This window comes from Sarcophilus harrisii, chromosome 5 (genome assembly GCF_902635505.1).
Source record: "Sarcophilus harrisii chromosome 5, mSarHar1.11, whole genome shotgun sequence".
NCBI lineage: Eukaryota > Metazoa > Chordata > Mammalia > Dasyuromorphia > Dasyuridae > Sarcophilus > Sarcophilus harrisii.
The window spans coordinates 287,538,555-287,559,867 of record NC_045430.1 but is presented as its reverse complement, the minus strand read 5'-3'; the positions used below and the strand labels follow the sequence as shown (position 1 = coordinate 287,559,867).

At 55.4% G+C, this 21,313-nt stretch overlaps 2 protein-coding genes across 6 annotated transcripts in view; one reads left to right on the top strand and one right to left on the bottom strand.

The window, feature by feature from the left end:
- The window catches only part of SGCE (sarcoglycan epsilon), a 57,321-nt gene extending 53,625 nt beyond the window's left edge, over positions 1–3,696 (bottom strand). For 4 of the 5 annotated variants that reach the window (XM_031940770.1, XM_031940772.1, XM_031940774.1 and 1 more), the window contains exon 1: positions 3,519–3,695. In XM_031940770.1, the coding sequence (XP_031796630.1) occupies positions 3,519–3,603 (85 nt within the window). In that variant the 5' untranslated portion in view covers positions 3,604–3,695. Of the gene's footprint in view, positions 1–3,518 lie in introns of all 5 variants that reach the window. The other variant, XM_031940771.1, reaches the window with a different exon arrangement.
- Positions 3,697–4,000: 304 nt separating this feature from the next.
- Positions 4,001–18,063, top strand: PEG10 (paternally expressed 10). Its single transcript, XM_031940769.1, has 2 exons — positions 4,001–4,030; positions 16,509–18,063. The coding sequence occupies exon 2, from the start codon at positions 16,995–16,997 to the stop codon at positions 17,946–17,948; it is 954 nt and encodes a 317-aa protein (XP_031796629.1). The 5' UTR covers positions 4,001–4,030; positions 16,509–16,994; the 3' UTR covers positions 17,949–18,063.
- Positions 18,064–21,313: the final 3,250 nt, after the last annotated feature.

Genomic DNA, 21,313 nt, shown 5'->3' with positions numbered 1-21,313 from the left:
GAGGGACTGGGAAGAATGAGAGAATTTGGATCTCAAAATTTAAAAATAATAAGTATCCAATTTTTTTAATTTACAAAAAAAGTAATTGGGAAGTGATAAAGTGTAGACAGCTTTTTTCTAGAAATCTGATTATGAAAGGAAACTATATATACATATTAATAGATTGAGGGAAGAATGGCACTAAGGGAAGGTTTTCACCAGAATAGGAAAGACCTGGGCACATCTATAGGTACTGAGGGAAGGAGACCATGGATAAAGAGGAGGGTGACTATTAGAGAATAATCTCACAATGGAGACATAACTTGAATGTTAAAGTTCACATCCTAAAAAAAATTAAGAGAATCAGCTCAAATATCTTCCACATCTGCAGCAAAGAGGAGAGTTCTTAATCAAGCAATACAGAGAGATGAGCAGAAAAGATAAAATTGATTATTTTGATGACCTGAAACTATAAAGCCCTCATAAGCAACAAATTCAATTAACTAACACACAAAAGCAAATTGTCATTGGAGGAAAATATCTTTATATCAAATGTTCCTGAAATGCCTGATATTAGATGAGCTTTGGAAATACACACATATCCATATAGACAATACTGAGGGCCACCATTCCTCAGTGGTTTTATATCCATTGGCCAAAGACTATGAACACAGTCCTCAAAAGATTGCAAATTATTAACAATCACGTGAAGGATACTACAGATCATTAACGAGAAATTTGAATCAAATTAGCCCCATGATTTCATCTCATACTCACTAAGCAATTTGGGAAGATGATAAAAGATAGAATTGGTTGATACTGGGGGTGCTGTGGAAAGATGAACGCCTTGTTACTCTGTTGATGGTAGCTTATTGAATTGGTCCAACCATTTTGGAAAGAAATTTTTAATTAGACAATAAAGTGACTAAAATATCTATATCTTTTGACTCAGAGATTCCACTTGCTGCTAGATGTGTGTGTGTGTGTGTGTGTGTGTGTGTGTGTGTGTGTGTGTAAAGAGAGAGAGAGAGGAGAGAAGGAAAGAAAGAGAGAAGGAGGGAAAGAGGAAAAACAAAAGAGAGGAAGAGAGGTCTCATTAACCACAAAATATCCTTAGCAGGACTTTTTGTTATAGCATAGAACTGAAGACAAAGTTGACTCCCATTGATTGGGGAATTGCCTTGTGATCCATGAAAATAGTAATTATTACTTCTCCATAAGAAATAATGACTATGAAGAATTCGGAGAAGCCAGTGAAAGTTTCTTTTAACTGATAGAATGAAGGAAGCAAAGCAAAGGAAGAAAAGTAACATACACAAATTAAATAACCAACAAAACAAAGGTGTGGCAGAGAAAATGTTGTTTCCCTTCCCCCACTAATCCTGAGGTAGGGGAAAAGCTCACTGGCTGTCGAGGTAGGGTCCAGGAATGGGCTAGTTGGACTGAAATGCTTTCAACCTCTCCTCTTTTTCTTCTTTTTTTGTCTTTGTTGTAGGGGAGGAAGGCAAAAGACGATCTCTGAATCTTATTATTTGAAAATAATAATATTTAAGGATTAAATATTAAGGATAAAAGATCTATAAAAGTGGGGGGGGAAACAAAAATAAAGAAAATGAAGACATGAGGAGGAGTGACAGGAGGGGACTGCCTCTTCCACTGAGCCCAGAGCAAAGGAGAACCGTGGGATGTGGCTAGAAAAGTAAAGAGGAACGCTGCCATTCTCACCTTCATTTTTTCAAAGGAGGTGAGGTTCTAAATGGGCACAGGTATGGATGTGGTAATAGGTTCAGAACAGATGCTGAGGGACTGGAGAACTACCCAGCAAAGAAGAGGATTGGGAAGACCAACAGTAGGGAAGGAACCTGGAGCTGGGGACCACAGGAGGTGCAAGGACCGTGGACAGTGTTCCATCTGAACTTTGTCCAGAGCAGCCAGCATTGTCCAGAGAGGCAGAGAGCATGGAGGGACTGGAGGCTAGCAAGGCCCAGGGGGAGAAGAAGAATAGGAGGCTGTAATCACACAAGAAGTCAGAGCATAGGACTGTGGCCATAGGACACCCCAGAGATGGAGATCAAGGGCAGAGGGATCATCCCTGTGGACTTCACCCGAATGAGGGGATGTCAGGATGTATGCTGATGACTGCCGTGAAAGGGCAGTGGCTAGCATCAGCAGGGAGCCTGGGAGCCAGGGAAAATGACTGAGAGGCTGGCTGACAGCCCTTACAAGGATCTGGATGGCTAGAATGAGAGGAAGCTGAGAGGAAAGGCCTACCATCATCCGCAGGACCAGCCCAGTATATTGGAGGAGGGCAGGAAGGGGAGAAAACAATCTCCCTACTAAAGAAGTAGGCCGGGTGAGCAGCATCCTAGGGCACAGCCCAGTGTTGGTGTCTCTAAGGAGAGTAAAGGCCAAGGGGGCAGAGTCCCACAGGGTGGCTGAGGCTGAGGGAAGAGGTGGAGGGAGCTTGAGCCCACACAGGAATTCTAAGGAGAACCAGAGTGGGCTGGATTATTTTCCCCTGACTTATTTTCCTTATTTCCTGACCCGGATTTTTTGGTGTGTATGAGCTGTGTGTGCATGTGAGTGTGTCTTGGGTATAAATGTAGAGCAGAACAAGATTATCCATGTAGAAATTACCTGAAAGCTGCAAGAGCAGAAAGAACCTGGGTTATCTAGGTTTCTTGCATGATTGGGGACAGGGTTGGGCAGTTAGGGTTATAGTCACCAAATTCCCTGGGTTAAAATGGAAGAGACACGCCCTTGAGTCGGATAGGCCTGTGCCCTCACGCCCTCCATCATGAGAACGCCTTTGGCCGGAGACCCACCACTATTCCCAAGCCTGTGGCCCAACCATCCACACAGGAAAGACCAAATGGACAAAGACCTTCTGCATCAGAATCCCGGCTCCTCTTGGGATCCCAGGAAAAGCAGACCTTTGTACCTGGGTCTTACCGGGCCTGCACTGGGCACCCTCTGCAAACCAAGCAAAGGGGAAAAGGCTAAATGGCAGGCAAAGCCAGCACAGGACTTGGCATGTGTGAGGTTGGGGTTAGGGCCCAGGAAGGCTCCTGGGGGACAGCAGACTGCCGAAGTGGGGGCCAGCAGGGGGCATGGGAGGCTTCGGGGAGGGCAATAAGGGAGGGCCCGGAGGGGGAGTCCCCCTGAGTGCCCCTAGGACCGACCTCCTGAGTTCGCACTGGAGCCTCGGGAAGGCAGAGGGAGAAAAGGAGGCCGCAGCAGCTGAGACTCTGGAACTCAGGGGGTGGGGATGGGGGAGCAGCTCATATTTTCCATCACGAGTGGGTGCCACGGGAGGGGGAGGGGAGAAGAGTGCTCAGGACACGGGCCTGTGTAGGGGAGAGTCGGCACAGACCCCCCCCCTGCGCGGCGGGAAGACGGCGGCCCCCCGAGGGGAGCGCTGAGACGCCCCTTTGGCCCACGCGGGACACGGGGGGGGGTGGAATCCCTCTCGGCTGCCCATTTTCCCCCTCACGGCCCATCCCGTCCTTCGCCGGGGATCCTGGGGGTCGCAGACGCACCTGTGAGCAGCAGCAAGGCTGCGGCGCTGGCGGAGCTCCTGCCCACGCAGGGTCCCCCCCCTGCTCCTCCCGGCGCCCGCAGCATCTTCCTCCTCAGTCTCGGGCTCCGGCTCGGGCTCAGCCCAGGCTCCTCACTCCACTCGGCCCCTCTCAGCCCCGCCCGGCCCGGCCGGCCTTGCTCTCGGCCTCCCCCTGACGGCCGCCCTCGGCGTTACAGCGCTCCGGCCGGCCCGCCCCGCCCCCGCCAGCTGCCTCTGCAGTGCTGGCCAGGCCCCTGGCGGGCGGGGGAGGAGCGGAGCCGCCGCGCCTGCGCACAAGCTTTCTTGTAGCCCGCCCCGCGCTCTGCTCTGCCCAGACGGAGTCGAGTCTCGCCTCGTGCAGTCGCTTCTCCCGACGCTCCTGCAGCCTTCGCCCCCCGGACCCCAGCCCGCTCGCCCTTGCCCCCCCGGCGCCTCCCAGGGCGGGCCGGCCTCACCTCGAGTCCGCCAGGCTGTCCGAGAGCCGGGTGTCGGGTAAGGTGGAGCCCGCCTTCGAGCAGGGCAGTCCCCAGGCCGCCGCCCCCTGAGGCCCCCCAGCCCTGGCTGGCCGCCCCCACCCTCTTTTCTTATCATTCAGGGCTTCAGTTTGACGCCTACTGCGTCAGGGCTGGCTGATGGTCAAAATGGGCTCAGCCCCTGGAGGGTCTTAGGGGGCGGACATTGAGAGGATCCCGGAAAGCTACAAAGTAACTTTGCGAGGGGAAGAAGGCGTCTCGAGCTGACCTGGGAGAAGGGAGAGAGCGTGGAGGGAGGGAGGAGGGGAGAGAGGCCCCGGACAAGGTGCGGGAGGGTTAGCATTTGCAGGGTCCGGAACGGGAAACGGTGAGAAGGCTCTCTGATCAAAAGGTAGAGAGGGACAGCCTTCTTGGGGCTTTCAAAGCCCGCTCGAGACGTTCGTCTCTGTGGTCGGAGCGATAGAGAGCCCCTGGAGCTCACTGGTGGGGGTGGCGGGGTGGGGAACACGCGCTAGGACCTGTGCCTCACTTGGGCAGCTGTGTGGAAGATTGGGGGGAGACTGAGCCCATTGCGGTAGTCCAGGTGAGTGATGAGGGGGGAGGGGGCTGGTGATGGATGAAAATGCGGGGGACGGAGAAGGGAAAATGATTGCCGATTGACTGTGGCTGGCGGACGGTGAAGGAATGGGGAGTCCGAAGATGGGGTGTGAAACCCCCTTGGGAAGGTCTTGAAAAGGGGGGATGCGAATGAATTCTATAGTGGGGGGGGGGTGTGATGCAGCATCAAGCTCTTTGAATCGATCTGAGGGTCTTTGGCTTAACAGCTGGACCCAAGCGAGCTGAGAGACTCCGAGAAATGGGGGTAGAAATAAGAGCATCGGGCTCATCGAATCGATCTGAGGGTCTTTGGCTTAACAGCTGGACCCAAACGAGCTGGGAGATCCCGAGAAATGGGGGTAGAAATAAGAGCATCGGGCTCATTGAATCGATCTGAGGGTCTTTGGCGTAATAGCTGGACCCAAACGAGCTGAGGAGACCCCGAGAAATGGGGTAGAGATAAAGGGGTCCAAGACAGAGCCTGGGGAGGGGGCCATCTACCTTGGGGGGGGGGGGCAGAGAGAAATTGGAACTGCGTCGAAAATCTGGGTGGGAAAGCTGCAGCAGACAGGTGGGCGGGACCCCACCAGGAGGGGAGGGGGTGGTCTGCAGAGCAAATACCGCATAGACCAGGAAGTGAGGATGGAGAAAAGGCACTCGGACTTGGCTGTTAGAGATTGGAGGAGGGGGAGAGGGGAGGGAGGGGTGGGCGGGCTCCAAGTGGTGCAGTGGCGTCACAGGAGGGTTCGCTAGTGCGGCTTTGCGGTAGCTAGTGCTTCACCGCTGGAGCCTCAGTTTCCTCTCCTGTAAATTAAGGGGAGGGGGACTAGCTCTCCAAGGCTCCAAGTAGCCCTCAATCTCCGGGGAAAGATTTGGAAGAATCCATTGCGGGTACAGGTAATTGGGTAAGAAGAAATGGCTCGGCGGCGGCGGCGGCGGACCGCCTCTCCCCCCTCCCTTGGGTGCCTTGTGCCGCACTAGGGAGGGGCGTCCCCTCTGACGGCTGCGGCCTGGCCCCGCCCCCTGCTGCCCCCAGCACAGCCCCCTCCCTTCTCGGCTCCTTCCCCCTCCCCGCGGACCGCTCTGCAGATGCGGAAGCGGCCAATGCGGACCCTCGTTCTCCCACCCCGCCAGCCCCGCCTCACCTCTGCCCGCCTCTGGGGAGCTGACAGCTACCGCAGCCCAGTCCCCCCCACAATACTGCAGTGCCCCCCCCACCGCAGCCCGCCTGCTTCCGCCTTGGACCCCTAAGCCGCAGTGCCCATCCCCTCCTCCGTAGCCTGGGAGGGAGGGGTCCGCGCCCCGCCCCCTCCTCTGCAGTCTGCCATCTCCGGACCACCGCCTGGGAGGAGCAAAAGGCTGCGGGATGGAGATGGGGAGACTGATACCCCGGAAGTGGGCTGGCCCCTGGCACTGCCCCTGCTGCCGCAGCCACTGCGGACCCCACCCGATTTCTGCAGCAGACCGCCCGCTGCGCCATTGCCTGCACGGTCCTCCCCCCAAACCGGCCACCCCCCTCGCCCCCCCGACTGTTCGGGCCAGCTCCAAGCTACGCGGAGCAGAGGGACTGCAGGGCGCCCCCTCCCCTCCCCACTCACTGCAGTCCAGCCCCCCAGCCCCCCAGCTGCTGGGGTTGCCTGGCCCCAGCCTCTTCCCCAGCACAGACGCTAAAAAGCAACCTGGAGTCCTACCTTTTGGGACTGTAACCCCCGCCCCCGCATTCTGTCACTGCTCTCAAACTAATCCAGTGGCAAGACCCCCATCCTTACAACCGCGCCTTTACTGGATCCTCCCTTTATAGTTTAGCCCTTATGGTGGTTGCTGAAGCCCCCTCCCCAAAACCAGAGTCCTTCTTACAGCCTCACTTTTATGGTGCTTATTGCATCCAATTTCAAACCCCCTCCCCAAAACTACAGCCCCCCCCACTTACAACCTCACCTTTCTGGTGGTAAATGGATCCAATCTGAAGCCCCCTCCCCAAAACCATAGTCCTTCTTACAGCCTCACTTTTATGGTGCTTATTGCATCCAATCTTAAGCCCCCTCCCCTTATAGTCCAGCCTTTATGGTGGTTACTGGATTCAATCTACAGCCCCCCAAAAAAAACCAGAGTCCCTCTCACAGCCTCACCTTAATGGTGCTTATTGCATCCAATCTCAAGCCCCCTCCCCTTATAGTCCAGCCTTTATGGTGGTTTGGTTCAATAACCCCCAAAAACCAGATCCCTCACAGCCTCACCTTAATGGTGTTATTGGATTCAGTCTCAAGCCCCTTCTCCTTATAGTAGAGCCTTTATGGTTATTGGTTCAATCCACCCCCCAAAAAAGCAAGTCCCTCTTACAGCCTCACGTTAATGGTGGTTACTGGATTCATTCCCTAGCCCCTCCCCAAAACCACAGTCCCTCTTACAGCCTCACCTTTATGGTGGTTATGAGATGCAACCTCAATCCCCCACTCTTTATAGCCCAGCCTTTAGTGGTTACTGGATCCAATCTCAAGGTCCCTCCCCGAAACTAGAGGCCCCCCCCCTTCCTTCACCTTTTAGGTACGTCCAATCTCAAGCCCCCCCCCTTATTCCCGCCTTTATGGTGGTTCGGATTCAATCAAGCCCCCCCCAAAAAATACCAGAGTCCCTCTTACAGACTCACCTTAATGGTGGTTATTGGATTCAATCTCAAGACCCCTCCCCAAAACAAGTGTCCCTCTTACAGCCCTCACCCAGGGGTTGTGGAATCAACCTCAACCCCACCCTTTATGGCCCAGACTTTGGTGTTGCGATTCAATCTTTGCCCCCCAAAAAACAACCAAGTCCTCCCCCCCTGGCACTATCCAATCTCAACCCCCTCCCTTATGGTCAGCCATGGTAGTTTTCGGTTCAATCTGAAGCCCCCCAAAACAACCAGAATCCCTCTTACAGCCTCACCTTAATGGTGGTTATTGGATTCAGTCTCAAGCCCCTTCTCCTTATACTCCAGCATTTATGGTGGTTGTTGGGACAATCCAGCCCCCAAAAAAAAGTCCCTCTTCAGCCTCCCACGTTTATGGTGGTTATTAGATGCAACCTCAACCCCCCACCCCTTATAGCCCAGCCTTTGGTGGTTACTGGATTCAATCTGAACCCCCCCAAAAAAAAAAATAAAAACCAGAGTCCCTCTTACAGCTTCACCTTAATGGTGGTTCGACAGTCTCAAGTTCCCTTATGGTCCATCCTTTATGGTGTTCTGGTTTTCCCCCCAAAAACCAAGTCCCTCTTGCCTCACCTTTGGTGCTTTGCATCCAACTGCCCCTCCCCAAACTAGGGGTCCCCCTTACACTTCACCTTTTGTGGGCTGATCCAATCTCAAGCCCCCTCCCCTTATAGTCCAGCCTTTATGGTAGTTACTGGATTCAATCTGAAGCCCCCCAAAAAAAAACCAGGTCTCTTTGCCTCACCAATGGTGGTTTTGGGTTCACCTCAGACCCCTCCCCCAAACTAGAGTCCCTCCATTTACAACCTCCCCTTTATGGTGGTAACTGGATTCAACCTCAAACCCCCTCCCCAAAACCAGAGTCCCTCTTACAGCCTCACCTTAATGGTGGTTATTGGATTCAGTCTCAAGCCCCTTCTCCTTATAGTAGAGCCTTTATGGTGGTTATTGTATTCAATCTGCAGCCCCCCAAAAAAAAACAGAGTCCCTCTTACAGCCTCACGTTAATGGTGGTTACTGGATTCATTCCCAAGCCCCTCCTCATCACTAGAGCCCCCCCTTACAACCTCACCTTAATGGTGCTTATTGCATCCAATCTCAAGCCCCCTCCCCTTATAGTCCAGCCTTTATAGTGGTCACTGGATTCAATCTACAGCCCCCCAAAAAAGACCAGAGTCCCTCTTACAGCCTCACGTTAATGGTGGTTATGAGATGCAACCTCAATCCCCCACTCTTTATAGCCCAGCCTTTAGTGGTTACTGGATCCAATCTCAAAGCCCCTCCCCGAAACTAGAGCCCCCCTTACAACTTCACCTTTATATGGTAACTGATCCAATCTCAAGCCCCCTCGCCTTATCGTCCAGCCTTTATGGTGGTTACTGGATTCAATCTGCAGCCCCCCAAAAACAACCAGAGTCCCTCTTACAGCCTCACCTTAATGGTGGTTATTAGATGCAACCTCAAACCCCCCCTTTATGGCGCCTTTGGTGGTTCCTGGTTCAATCTGGGCCCCCCCAAAAAAAAAAAGTCCCTCTTACAGCTTCACCTTAATGGTGGTTACTGGATTCAGTCTCAAGCCCCTTCCCGTTATAGTCCATCCTTTATGGTGGTTACTGGATTCAATCTGCAGCCCCCCAAAAAATGGGTCCCCTTACCTCACCTTTTGGTTTATTGCATCAACTGGCCCCTCCCTTATGTACGTTTATGTGGTTCTGGTTCAATTAGCCCCCTCCCCTTATAGTCCAGCCTTTATGGTGTTACTGGTTCGGTCAGCCCTCCTCATTTAAAATTACACCTCACCTTTATGGTGGCAACTGATCCAATCTCAAGCCCCTCCCTTAGTCCAGCTTATGGTGGTTACATTCTCTAGGCCCCCCAAAAAAAACCAGAGTCCCTCTTACAGCCTCACCTTTATGGTGGTTATTAGATGCAACCTCAAACCCCCACCCTTTATAGCCCAGCCTTTAGTGGTTACTGGATTCAATCTGAAGCCCCCCCCCAAAAAAAAAAACAGAGTCCCTCTTTTCCTCACCAGGTGGTTATGTTCATCTCGCCCCTTCCCCTTATAGTCGATCCTTTATGGTAGTTACTGGATTCAATCTGGCCCCCAAAACCAGACCCTCTTAAGCCTCACCTTTGGGTGCTTTTGCATAATCTCGCCCCTCCCTTATGTCCAGCCTTCATGGTGGTTCTGTTCAACTGAAGCCCCCAAAAAACCAGGTTCCCTCTTGCCCACCTTTATGGTGGTTATTAGATGCAACCTCAAACCCGCCTTTATAACCCACCTTTGTGGTTTTAAATTCAACTGGCCCCCAAAAAAAAAAACAGAGTCCCTCTTACAGCCTCACCTTAATGCTGGTTACTGGATTCAGTCTCAAGCCCCTTCCCCTTATAGTCCATCCTTTTTGGTAGTTACTGGATTCAATCTACAGCCCCCCAAAAAAAACCAGAGTCCCTCTTACAGCCTCACCTTAATGGTGGTTATTAGATGCAACCTCAAACCCCCACCCTTTATAGCCCAGCCTTTAGTGGTTACTGGATCCAATCTCAAGTCCCCTCCCCGAAACTAGAGGCCCCCCCTTACAACTTCACCTTCATGTGGTAACTGATCCAATCTCAAGCCCCCTCGCCTTATTGTCCAGCCTTTATGGTGGTTACTGGATTCAATCTGAAGCCCCCCCAAAAAAATACCAGAGTCCCTCTTACAGCCTCACCAAGGTGGAGAACAATCTAACCCCTCCCTCATCACTAGAGCCCCCCCTTACAACCTCACCTTTATGGTGGCAACTGATCCAATCTCAAGCCCCCTCCCCTTATAGTCCAGCCTTTATGGTGGTTACTGGATTCAATCTGCAGCCCCCCAAAAAAAACCAGAGTCCCTCTTACAGCCTCACCTTAATGGTGGTTATTGGATTCAATCTCAAGACCCCTCCCCCAAACTAGAGTCCCTCCACTTACAACCTCACCTTTATGGTGGTAACTGGATCAAACCTCAAACCCCCTCCCCAAAACCAGAGTCCCTCTTACAGCCTCACCTTAATGGTGGTTACTGAATTCAATCTCAAGCCCCTCCTCATCACTAGAGCCCCCTCTTACAACCTCACCTTAATGGGTTTGCATCCAACTCAAGCCCCCCCTTATAGTCCAGCCTTTATGGTAGTTACTGGATTCAATCTGCAGCCCCCCAAAAACAACCAGAGTCCCTCTTACAGCCTCACCTTAATGGTGCTTATTGCATCCAGTCTCAAGCTCCCTCCCCAAAACTATAGCCTCCTCCCTTACAAATTTACCTTAATGGTGCTTATTGCATCCAATCTCAAGCCCCCTCCCCTTATAGTCCAGCCTTTATGGTCGTTACTGGATTCAATCTGAAGCCCCCCCAAAAAAAACAAGTCCCTCTTACAGCCTCACCTTAATGGGGTTCGAACCAATCTCAAGCCCCCTCCCTCATACGAGCCCCCTCTTAACCTCACCCTTAATGGTTTTTGGTTAATCCTCAAAACCCTCCCCCAAACTAGAGCCCCCTCCAGTCACCTTAATGGGCTTTTGGGCATCAATCTCAAGCCCCCTCCCCAAAACTAGAGCCCTCCTCACAATTACAACCTCATCTTCACCCCTCCCCCAAAAAGCTTTACCCGCTGCATTCTCTTTAAAGGTACTTCAGCTCCACTCTCCACCCTTACAGATTAGCATGTTCCCTGATTATCCTGGTCTAGCCTTAAGCCCCTTTCTCATCTGTATAGCCCTAAAGCACCTCTCTCTCCTGGGGAGGATGTTGTTAATAATTCACCCCGACCCTGCTACGACATACCCCATATTCTGGGTTCATCCTCAGGACCCCTTCCCATCATTGCAGCCCCGCCCCCTCCTTCATATGGCTTAGCCTGATTTCTGTCCTCTAGTTCAAGCTTCCTCCATATCTCTATCAATATAGGCCATGGCTTTCAACTCCCTCACTCTGACTCCCTCCAAAAATCTCCCAAACCATCTAAAAACAATAAAAACAATCACAAGAAATCCTAGGTTCTAACGTAGTTAAAAGAATCCAACCTTTAAACTCCTTCTCAAATGCTGGCCCCAGGTCTTCTTGGGCCTCTGGATCCCAATCATCCTGCCCCCTTTCCAATGTTCCTTCCTCCCGCCTTGTGACACCCCCCCTCCCTTGTTATTAGCCCCTCCAAACAGCCCCTCCAAAAAGCTTAAGCCTATTGCTACGGGCGTTTAGGGGTAGAGTTATCAAGGCCCCTCCCCTCTCTCAGCCCCCGAATTGGTGGGCGCCGCCACTGTCCCATACTCCTCTGGATATTATCAAATCTCAGGACCCCTCCCCACCCCTTTAGTGCTAAAGATTCAAAACCTTCCTTATTTTCAACAGTATTTTAGCCCCTCTTTACAGTATGCCCTTATAGCTATAATCCTCTCATCCCAAACTGCCCCCCTTTTTATACTTTAGCCCCCCAAAGTCCCTGCAGTACTTCAGAGCCAAGACCTCGACCCCTCACCTTAGTTAGAGTCGGTTCTCCCTCCACTCACAGTAGACTAATCTCAAACCGCCTCCCATTTTTATTTGTCCTTCCCCTCAAGTTCCCCCTTTATTAGTGTCCTGTAGAATCAGTCCCCTTCCCCTTTTAGTCATTGTGTATCATCCCTACTCCTCTCCCTATCTCGCTATCATTTGGCTCCCACAACCTCCCCTTAGGACTGCCCACCTCCGGACCCAGCCCTTTTCTGCCTCTCTTTATAATCTAGCTCCCCCTCCCCCAATCCTCTCCCATATCGCAATCCTCTAGGGTCAGGGTTACCCCGGCCCCATCTCTTAACTGTCCCGCCCCCCACAGTCCTCTTCACTGGGGTCATCTTGCTTCATATCCCTCCCCATCTCTTCGCAATCCAATGTAATTCTCAAGCCCCAAATCCCTACCTCGTCCCCTTAGAATGTGCCCGTGTCCCCCACCTCCTCCACATCCTCCCCTCATCGCCACTGCTAGCTTCAGCTCCCCGTCTCTTTCTAGTGCAGCCCCCGCTTCCCCCTCATCATTTCCTCACTATGTCCTGTACTCTGTGCTCAAACTCCCTCCTGGAGCATTTATTTTCTCCTGCTCTCCTCTCCACACCCTCCCCCATGACCAGGAGTGCCTTCCCCCTGGGGGGGAGGACTAGGCTTTAGGTGATCAAAGCCCCAACCCTGACTACATTTTACCCCCTCCCACATACTCCCCTCATTAGGATACTCCTTCAACATCACCCCCCTTCTCCCCATTTTTAACGTTGGCTCCCCTAACTATAATACCCATCCCCCCCCAATCTCTGAATACTTGGCCACCTCCCACCATTGTCTCAGCGCTACAGTTCTGGAGACCCAAAGCCCCTCCCCATCTATTTCTAGCCCCCCCCACACACACACACTTTCCTATAAATCTTTAATCTCCAGTCCTCCATCCATCTCTTTAGCTCCCCATTACATCAGGTACCTAGGGGAGGGTTAGGGTTATCAAAGCCCCTCCCCATCTATTTAAATTCTAGCCCCCAAATCTTTGTTATAAATCCCTAAACTGCAACCCCTCTTCATTCCTATGTAATACAGCTTCACACGATTAACCCCCATTAAAAGCGCACATTTTTAGGGTGGGCTTGCAAAGTCTCTCGATCTGGTAAAATTCGAGCCCCCCAAACTCTTTGCTATAAATCCTGACCTCCAAGCCCTTCCTCAGCTTTATCCTGCAGCTCCCCATGGCGGACCCCCATTACATCAGGTTCCTAGGGTTAGGGTTCTCAAAGCCCCACGCTCTGGCTTCACATTTTGTCCCCTCCCCTTTGTTCCCCTCATTAGGACACTCCTTTCACTCACGCCCCTCCTCAGTTTCTAACAGCTTCCCTAAGTGTAGTAAAACCTATCCCCCCAATCTTTGAATACTCTGCCACCTCCCACCACAGACCCTCATTGCTACGGTTCCTGAGACTCAAAGCCTCGCTCCATAGATTCAAAGCCCCCCAACACTTTCCTATAAATCCTTAACCTTTGAGCTCCTCCCCATCTCTTTAAAGTCCAGCTCCCCCCAATGGGCCCCTATTACACCAGGTCCCTGGGGGGGGGGGAGTGTTAGAGTTATCAAAGTCTCTCTCCATCTATTAAATTCTAGCCTCCCCAGATCTTTGCTAGAACTCCTAACCTTCAGTTCTCTTCCCCATCTATTTAATCTAGAACAGACCCTCCCCCTTAAAAATGTCATTAGGATTAGGGTTAAGGTTATTCAAGACCCCTCTCATCTATTTAGATTCTAGTCTCCCCAGATCTTTGCCATAAATCCCTAAACTCCACCCCCCACACCATGATCCAGTAACATCTCACCGCCTCCTATTTAAAAAAAAAAAAAAATGATTTAGCTTCTTTGACTGTGGCATCCTCTGACCCTCTCCCCCCAATCTCTAAATACTTTCCCACCACCTCATTATTGCCCTCCTGGAGACTCGGTGTCCTTCCCCCGTTTTAAAAATTCTAACCCTTCCCCCAGTTATTTGCTACCCCCTCCCCATCTCCTTTGTATCTAGGCTCCACAATTTAGGCTCCCAATGACTTTGTCCTACAAGCTGATACCTCTCTCCATCTCTGTATAATCCAGCTCTCCACGACACACTCCTATTACATCTGGTCCCTGGGGTTAGGGTTCTCAAAACCCCGGCCCTTTTTCTACACATTTACCCCCTCCTATAATCTGTCCTTCTTACATTAGTCTTCCAGCCTTCACTTCCTTTTTGTCTCTATAATACAGCCCCCTCCCCATTTTCCCCCTATCCTTTAATCCCAAACCCTTCCCTATTTGGGGGGTAGTTTAGTTCCTCCTCACAACCTGCTCATTACCACTACTCTCTCACACTGACCCCTCTTCCCCTCCCATTTTGAATGTTTCTTGCTCCCACAAGTTATCCTGATTACTTTGTCTCCGGCCCCTTCCCCACTTTCTTTATCCCTGCTTTATCCCCACCCTCTCTAATTCTCTTATAATCACCACCCCCAGCCTACCCTCCTTAATATATTCTATCCTCAAACTCCTCCATCCCTGTTTGTTATCTAACCTCCCCACCCCACAATCTACCCACATTACTAGTCTTACAGCCTCAACCCCCCCTGGACCTTTTGTAGTCTACTCTTCCCCCAGTTTTCTAGCACAAATGTCTCTCAGTCACTTTAGAATAAAGCCCCCACCCAAAGTCCCCTCAGTTCCTCCCCCTCCCAAAGCCCCCTCACTGCCTCTCCCTCCCAAAAGCCCCTCAGTGCCTTTGCCTCCCAAAGCCCCTTCATTTCTGCCCCTCCCAAATTCCTCTCAGTGTCCCCCCTCAGTTCCTCCCCTTCTCAAAGTCCCCTCAGTGCCTCTCCTTCCCAAAAGCCCCTTAGTGCCTCTGCCTCCTAAAGTCCCCTCATTTCTGCCCCCTCCCAACTTCCCCTCAGTTCCTCCCCCTCCCAAAAGCCCTTCATTGCCTCCACCTCCCAAAGTCCCCTCAGTGTCACCCTTCAGTTCTTCCCCCTCCCAAAGTCCCCTCATTTCTGCCCCCTCCCAAAGTCCCTTCAAGGGCTGCCCCCTCCCAAAGTCCCCTCAGTGCCTCTCCCTCCCAAAAGCCCCTTAGTGCCTCTGCCTCCTAAAGTCCCCTCATTTCTGCCCCCTCCCAAAGCCCCTTCATTTCTGCCCCTCCCAAATTCCTCTCAGTGTCCCCCCCTCAGTTCCTCCCCTTCTCAAAGTCCCCTTAAGGGCTGCCCCCTCCCAAAAGGCCCTCAATGTCTCTGCCTCCTGAAGTCCCCTCATTTCTGCCCCCTCCCAAATTCCCCTCATTGCCTCCCCCTCCCAAAGACCCTCCAGTGCCTCCCACTCCCAAAGCCCCCTCAGTGCTTCCCAAAACCGCTCAGTGTCTCCCCCTCCTAAAGTCCCCTCCCAACTTCCCCTCAGTTCCTTCCCCTCCCAAAAGCCCCTCAGTGCCTCTGCCTCCTAAAGTCGCCTCAGTGTCACCCCTCAGTTCGTCCCCCTCCCAAAGTCCCCTCATTTCTGCCCCCTCCCAAAGTCCTCTCAAGGGCTGCCCCCTCCCAAAGTCCCCTCAGTGCCTCTGCCTCCTAAAGTCCCCTCATTTCTGCTCCCTCCCAAAGCCCCTTCATTTCTGCCCCTCCCAAATTCCTCTCAGTGTCCCCCCTCAGTTCCTCCCCTTCTCAAAGTCCCCTCAGTGCCTCTCCTTCCCAAAAGCCCCTTAGTGCCTCTGCCTCCTAAAGTCCCCTCATTTCTGCCCCCTCCCAACTTCCCCTCAGTTCCTCCCCCTCCCAAAAGCCCCTCATTGCCTCCACCTCCCAAAGTCCCCTCAGTGTCACCCCTCAGTTCTTCCCCCTCCCAAAGTCCCCTCATTTCTGCCCCCTCCCAAAGTCCCCTTAAGGGCTGCCCCCTCCCAAAAGGCCCTCAATGTCTCTGCCTCCTGAAGTCCCCTCATTTCTGCCCCCTCCCAAATTCCCCTCAGTGCTTCCCCCTCCCAAAGACCCCTCAGTGCCTCCTCCTCCCAAAGACCCCTCAGTGCCTTCCCCTCCCAAAGCCCTTCAGTCCCATGCCCTCTACCAAAGCCCCTCAGTGCCTCCCCTTCCCAAATTCCCCTCAGTGGATCCCCCTCCCACAGACCCTTCAGTGCCTCTCCTTCCCAAAGCTACTCAGTCTCATGTCCCCTCCCAAAGCCCCCTCATTTCTGCTCCCTCCTAAAGTCCCCTCATTTCTGCCCCCTCCCAAATTCCATTCAGTGCTTCCCCCTCCCAAAGACCCTTCAGTGCCCCTCCTTCCCATAGTCCCCTCAGTGTCTCTCCCTCCCAAATTCCCCTCAGTGGATCCCCCTCCCACAGACCCTTCAGTGCCTCTCTTTCCCAAAGCTCCTCAGTCTCATACCCCCTCCCAAAGCCCCCTCATTTCTGCTCCCTCCTAAAGTCCCCTCATTTTTGCCCCCTCCCAAATTCCCCTCAATGCCTCCCCCTCCCAAAGCCTACTCAGTGTCTCTCCCTCCCAAAAGCCCCTCAGTGCTCCCCCTCCCAAAGTCCCCTCAGTGCCTCCCCCTCCCCAGTTTCACAGTTGGGTCCTTCCCAAGCTTCTTTTCTACATCCTTTTCTGTGTTCTTGGCAGGGAATCAGACCCTGGCCCCGATGGTCTCCTTGGGCGCCTTCAGCTCACCTGACATCCTCCCTGTTCTTTTTTCATAGGTACGAGCATCTTTGCCCTTCGGGAAGCAGACCCCATTACCTGCGAGCACCGACCCTGAGGAGACAGCCGGACCTGGGAGCTGTCTAAACCCAGACCCCCCACCCTGGGGTGGGGGGTGGGGGCTCCGGAGGAGGCATCAGGGAGGCAGCGTCCAACCCAGTCCGGCCTGCGCTAGAACAGCCCCACAATGTGATTGGGAAGCCCCGGTCGTATCCTCCTGCAGTGGCCCCGCCCGGTGGGGCACGGGGGTTCGGGAGAACTCCCGCTGAAGTTGCGGCCCGCTGGCCGACCCCCGCCCTCGTGACCGTCTCTTCTCGCTGCTGGAGGAGTCCCCCCTGGCCGGCTCAGGCTGTCCCTGGGGCTCCCCGGCCGGGTGCCGCCTCCCCCGGGGCCGCCGCCTCCCCGCGCTCTGGCCCCTGCGCAGTGACGAACCCTCCGCAGGGCTGACTCGCACGCGCCTCAGCCGCCCCCCCGCGCCTCCCGCCATGCCGACCAGCACCGGCTCGGGCGCCTCGGCGCGCCGCTGCCGCATGGAGGACCTCACGGCCGAGGTCCAGGCCCTGCGGGCCCAGCTCCTGCAGCAGACCGAGGAGAACAGCTCCCTGCAGACCCAGCTGCTGCAGCTGTCCGAGGAGAACGCCAACCTACGGGGGCAGCTGCAGGCCACCCCGGTGGGCGCCATGGGGCTCTCGGCCCCCCGCGGCAAGTGCCCCGTGGGCCTGCCCGAGAAGTTCGACGGGACCCCCGAGATGCTGCCCAGCTTCCTGGCGCAGAGCCGCCTCTACATGGAGCTGCGGCCCGAGGACTTCCCCACGGAGCACGTGCGGGTCTGCTTCCTCACCAGCCTGCTCAAGGGGCGCGCGGCCCGCTGGGCCACCCCCTACCTGCTGGAGTCCAGCCCCCTGCTCAACAACTACGAGGCCTTCATCGACGAGTTCAAGCAGGCCTTCGAGGACCCCCAGCGCAAAGAGGCGGCCAACCGCAAGATCCGCCGCCTGCGCCAGGGCCTGGGCTCCGTGCTGGACTACGCCAGCGCCTTCCGCCTCTGTGCCCAGGACCTGGACTGGAACGAGCCGGCCTTCATCGACCAGTTCCTCGAGGGCCTCAGCGACCCCATCCAGGACGAGCTGGCCCGCGTGGAGGTGGCGCGCTCGCTGCCCGCGCTCATCAACCAGTGCCTGCGCATCGAGGGGCGCCTCAACTCGCGCCGGGGCGCGTCCCCGTCCGGCTCGCCCCAGCCGCAGAGCGCCGCGTCGCCGCCGGCCGAGTCCGAGTCCGGCCAGCTGGTGAGCCGGCCACAGCTGACCCCCGAGGAGAGGGAGCGCCGCCGCAGGCTGAACCTGTGCATGTACTGCGGGCTGGCTGGCCACTACGTGGACAACTGTCCGTCCAAGAAGCCAAAGTCTTCTGGGGTGGGAAACTCCCTGGCCCCGCTGTAGAGGGACCCCCAGCGCCCGGGCCTGAAACAGAAAGGTCCCCCCCAGATGACGCGTCATCTTCTCACTTGCAACTGCTGATCACGCTACACCTCCCGGACGGCTCCTACTGCACCGTCCGTGCCATGATCGACTCCGGTGCCTCTGGCAACTTCATAGACCAAGACTACGTCGCGCAGACCGGGATCCCGGTGAAGATCAAGTACTGGCCGGTGCTGGTGGAAGCCATCGACGGCCGGCCCTTGGCCTCCGGCCCCGTGACCCAGGAGACCCAGGAGCTGGTGGTGGACATCGGGGAGCATCGCGAGAGACTCTCCTTCGATGTGACCCAGTCCCCCTTCTTCCCCGTGGTCCTGGGCGTGCGCTGGCTGACCCAGCACAACCCCTCCATCATGTGGAGCTCCCGGACCATCGTCTTCGACTCCGAATACTGTCAGCACAACTGCCGGGCCGCCCTGCTGATGGCGCCAAGCATGGTGCCCGCGGGCATGGACGTCCAGGAGGTGCTGGTGCCCGTGGCCCAGGAGGCCGTCCCCTACCACGCTCCATACAACTACGCCGTGGCCCCCGCCGGCTGCCCCTACGCCGTGTCTGACCCGGAGCTGATGGCCGTGCGTGACTTCCTGGCCAAGAACGTCAAGTGGGTCTGCGTGCAGCCCGCCTCCCCCGTGGGGGCCCCCGTGGTCATCATGAAGAAGGTGGGAGAGCTGTACCTCTGCAACGACTCTCAGAACCCCAATGCCATCGCCGTCTGGAACCAGTACCCGCCGCCCTCTGCTCCGTACGTCTTGTACCAGCTGCAGGCGGCCCCCATCTACCGGACCCGCTCCCCGGCGGGCTACACCACCTGGTCCATGCTGGGAAGGGAAATGAGCGGGAAGCTCTGCTTGATTCCCTTCCTGGTCACCTCCAACATCCGTTGACGCTGTCCGGCTTCCGCAACGCATCCTCCCGTTCCAGCGACCTCAGCAAGACGTCTCGTGACCACCTCACTCACCACCACCTGGCCGTGGGGCTGACCGCCCGGCGACCAATCCCCGTGACCGTCTGGCCAGACTCCGGACCGGCTTCCCAGACGCCGGCTGTACATTAACCTGGAGAAGCGTCTCGTCGTGTGACTCTCGGGGCGCCCCCGCCCCCCAAAGGCATCCGGACGGACTCCGGTCGGGCCACTGTCATCCCGGACCGGCGCCCTCCCCGCGACACCCAGGGGCCTTAAGGACCATCCAGGGGCCGCGGCCTCGCCTTGCTCCCTTAGGGAGAAGGGCCCTTTCCCCGACGCCACTGAGAGCCCCGGAGACGCTGACCCACACTATGACCTCAGTTTCACGCTTCCAGGACGGCCATCTCTCATTCTCTGCAGACACTGACGCTTCACACATGGCCTTTGGGACGGCCCCCTCCCAGGCAAGGGGAGGAGCGGGCCCACTCTGCCTCTGTCCCTCCTTATCCACAAGCTTAGCAACTCAAAAACCTGTTCTGCCACCTGGAAGGAACTCGCCAGCGATCAGAGCTGCCTTTGACGCGTGGCGACCCACCGAGAAGAGACCGTACGTCTAAACACCGTGTGATATATTGCCAAAATTGGTACCGTCTACCAGCTACAAGAAATCAGCACCAGCAACAACCGTGCTGGTCCCTTTTTGTCGTGATTGTCCCAGTGAGTGTACCCTCCCCCCGCCCCTGAGCTAAAGGACGGCCCCCCCGCCGCAGCCCCTCCAGCTGGGGCCACCCCCTGCCACCTATACGCTTAGCCTTTCACGGCTCCTAGATCAATCTGGCCTCTGGGCAGGAGGCTCCTGAAAACCCACCATCCTGTACAGAAGATTGTGGGTCGTGTGGCCCAGCATCAAGACCCCCTTACTGCTGGTCCTCCTCTGACCGTGTATACTACTGCCAGCACTGACCCCCCCCCCATCCATGCTCTCTGCATCCCCCTGTTTCCAAGGTTCCCGGGCACCGGGATCCTGCCTTATTCTTTCAGTCCTTGTGGGGACTGGAACCCCGTTTTGTGCCCCTCCCCAGGACGGAGCCCCCACCGCCGGAAGCCAGCCTCCACACGCTTTCTGGGCCACCGTCCTGTTGCCCACTTTTGAACCTCCCTGGTGAAAAATTTTAGGACAGCTGATTGCCGGTGTGGGGGAGGGAAGCGTTTCCTCCCCAGGAGAGCTTTCTGCAGATGAAGGGGCACTTCCTTGCTGGGGAGTGAGCTGCCTATCCCTGGAGGAAACCAAGCGGAGGCTGGATGAACCCTGGTGGGGGCAGCTCTTGGTGGGATTGGTTTTGAGACTGCGGGCTGGACTGGTTGGCCCCCAAGAGCTTTTCACCTTTATGACCCTCCGCTGCTGGCTGCTTGACTGCGTGAAGCTCCCATCTGGCATGTGCTGCTGTGCTCCTCGGGAGAACTCGCCCGCCCCCCGGGCCAGTCTCCGGCTCCTGGCCAGCCCCAGCCCCAGCCCCCAGGCTCGCGGGCCCCAAACATCCGAGGTCCCCCTGTCCCAGCCCACTGGCCATCATCATCCCATCGGGTAGGGCGTCCAGGCCAGTTGAGGAGTGAGAACCCATTTCTTAGGGGATGGCCAGGCCGTCCCCACTCTGCCCCGACATCCATTCCCCACCCCTTCAAAAGCGGCCTTTGCAACCTCTGCCAGGGCCCTCCCTGGTTCCCCAGATCAAAGTTATTGTCCACTTCCAAGCCTTTAGTAAGAATTCCAGAGCCAGGAGACACTGTGCCGGTCCGCACCAGTGTACCCAAACCCGTCTGAGTAGCCGTCGGAGCCAGACGCGCCCCGCTACTCCCTGTAGAGTGCCCTTAATTCTCCTTGTCCTTCAGAGGACCCTCACTTAGCCCAAATCCCAAATCGGCCAAGCCGGCGTGAGTGGGGGAGCGGCCGTTCTCGGCCAGCTCCTTCCCGCGCCCCAATTTCCCACCTCAGCTCCCGAGCCTGGCTCCAATATTCTCGAGCCCAGTTTCCCAACGAAGACATTTTCCCTCCCTCCCCAAATTAGTTTCCAATCTGGCTAGGAGGGCCCCGGAACCGACTAGAGTATCTCTGGAGTTTCCCCAGGTGAAAGCACTCCCCACTGGCCTGAGTCCCTCTGCCTCATCTCCAGGTCATGCGCATCCCCAGTCTGTCCATCCATCCGCCATCGAGCCCCAGGACGGGAAGGCCCGCCCCCAGCCTCGCACCCCCTGCTTCCATCTGGCCAGCCCTCGAGCAGCAGCAGCAGCAGCAGCAGCAGCAGCAGGAGGAGGAGCCCCAGACCGCGAAGCACCTGTGGTCTGGGGACAGCTCATTCCGAGGTGCTCTTGCGCATTCGGTCGTGCCTTTACACCCCGTCGGGGAGCGCACAGACCCAAGTCCTCT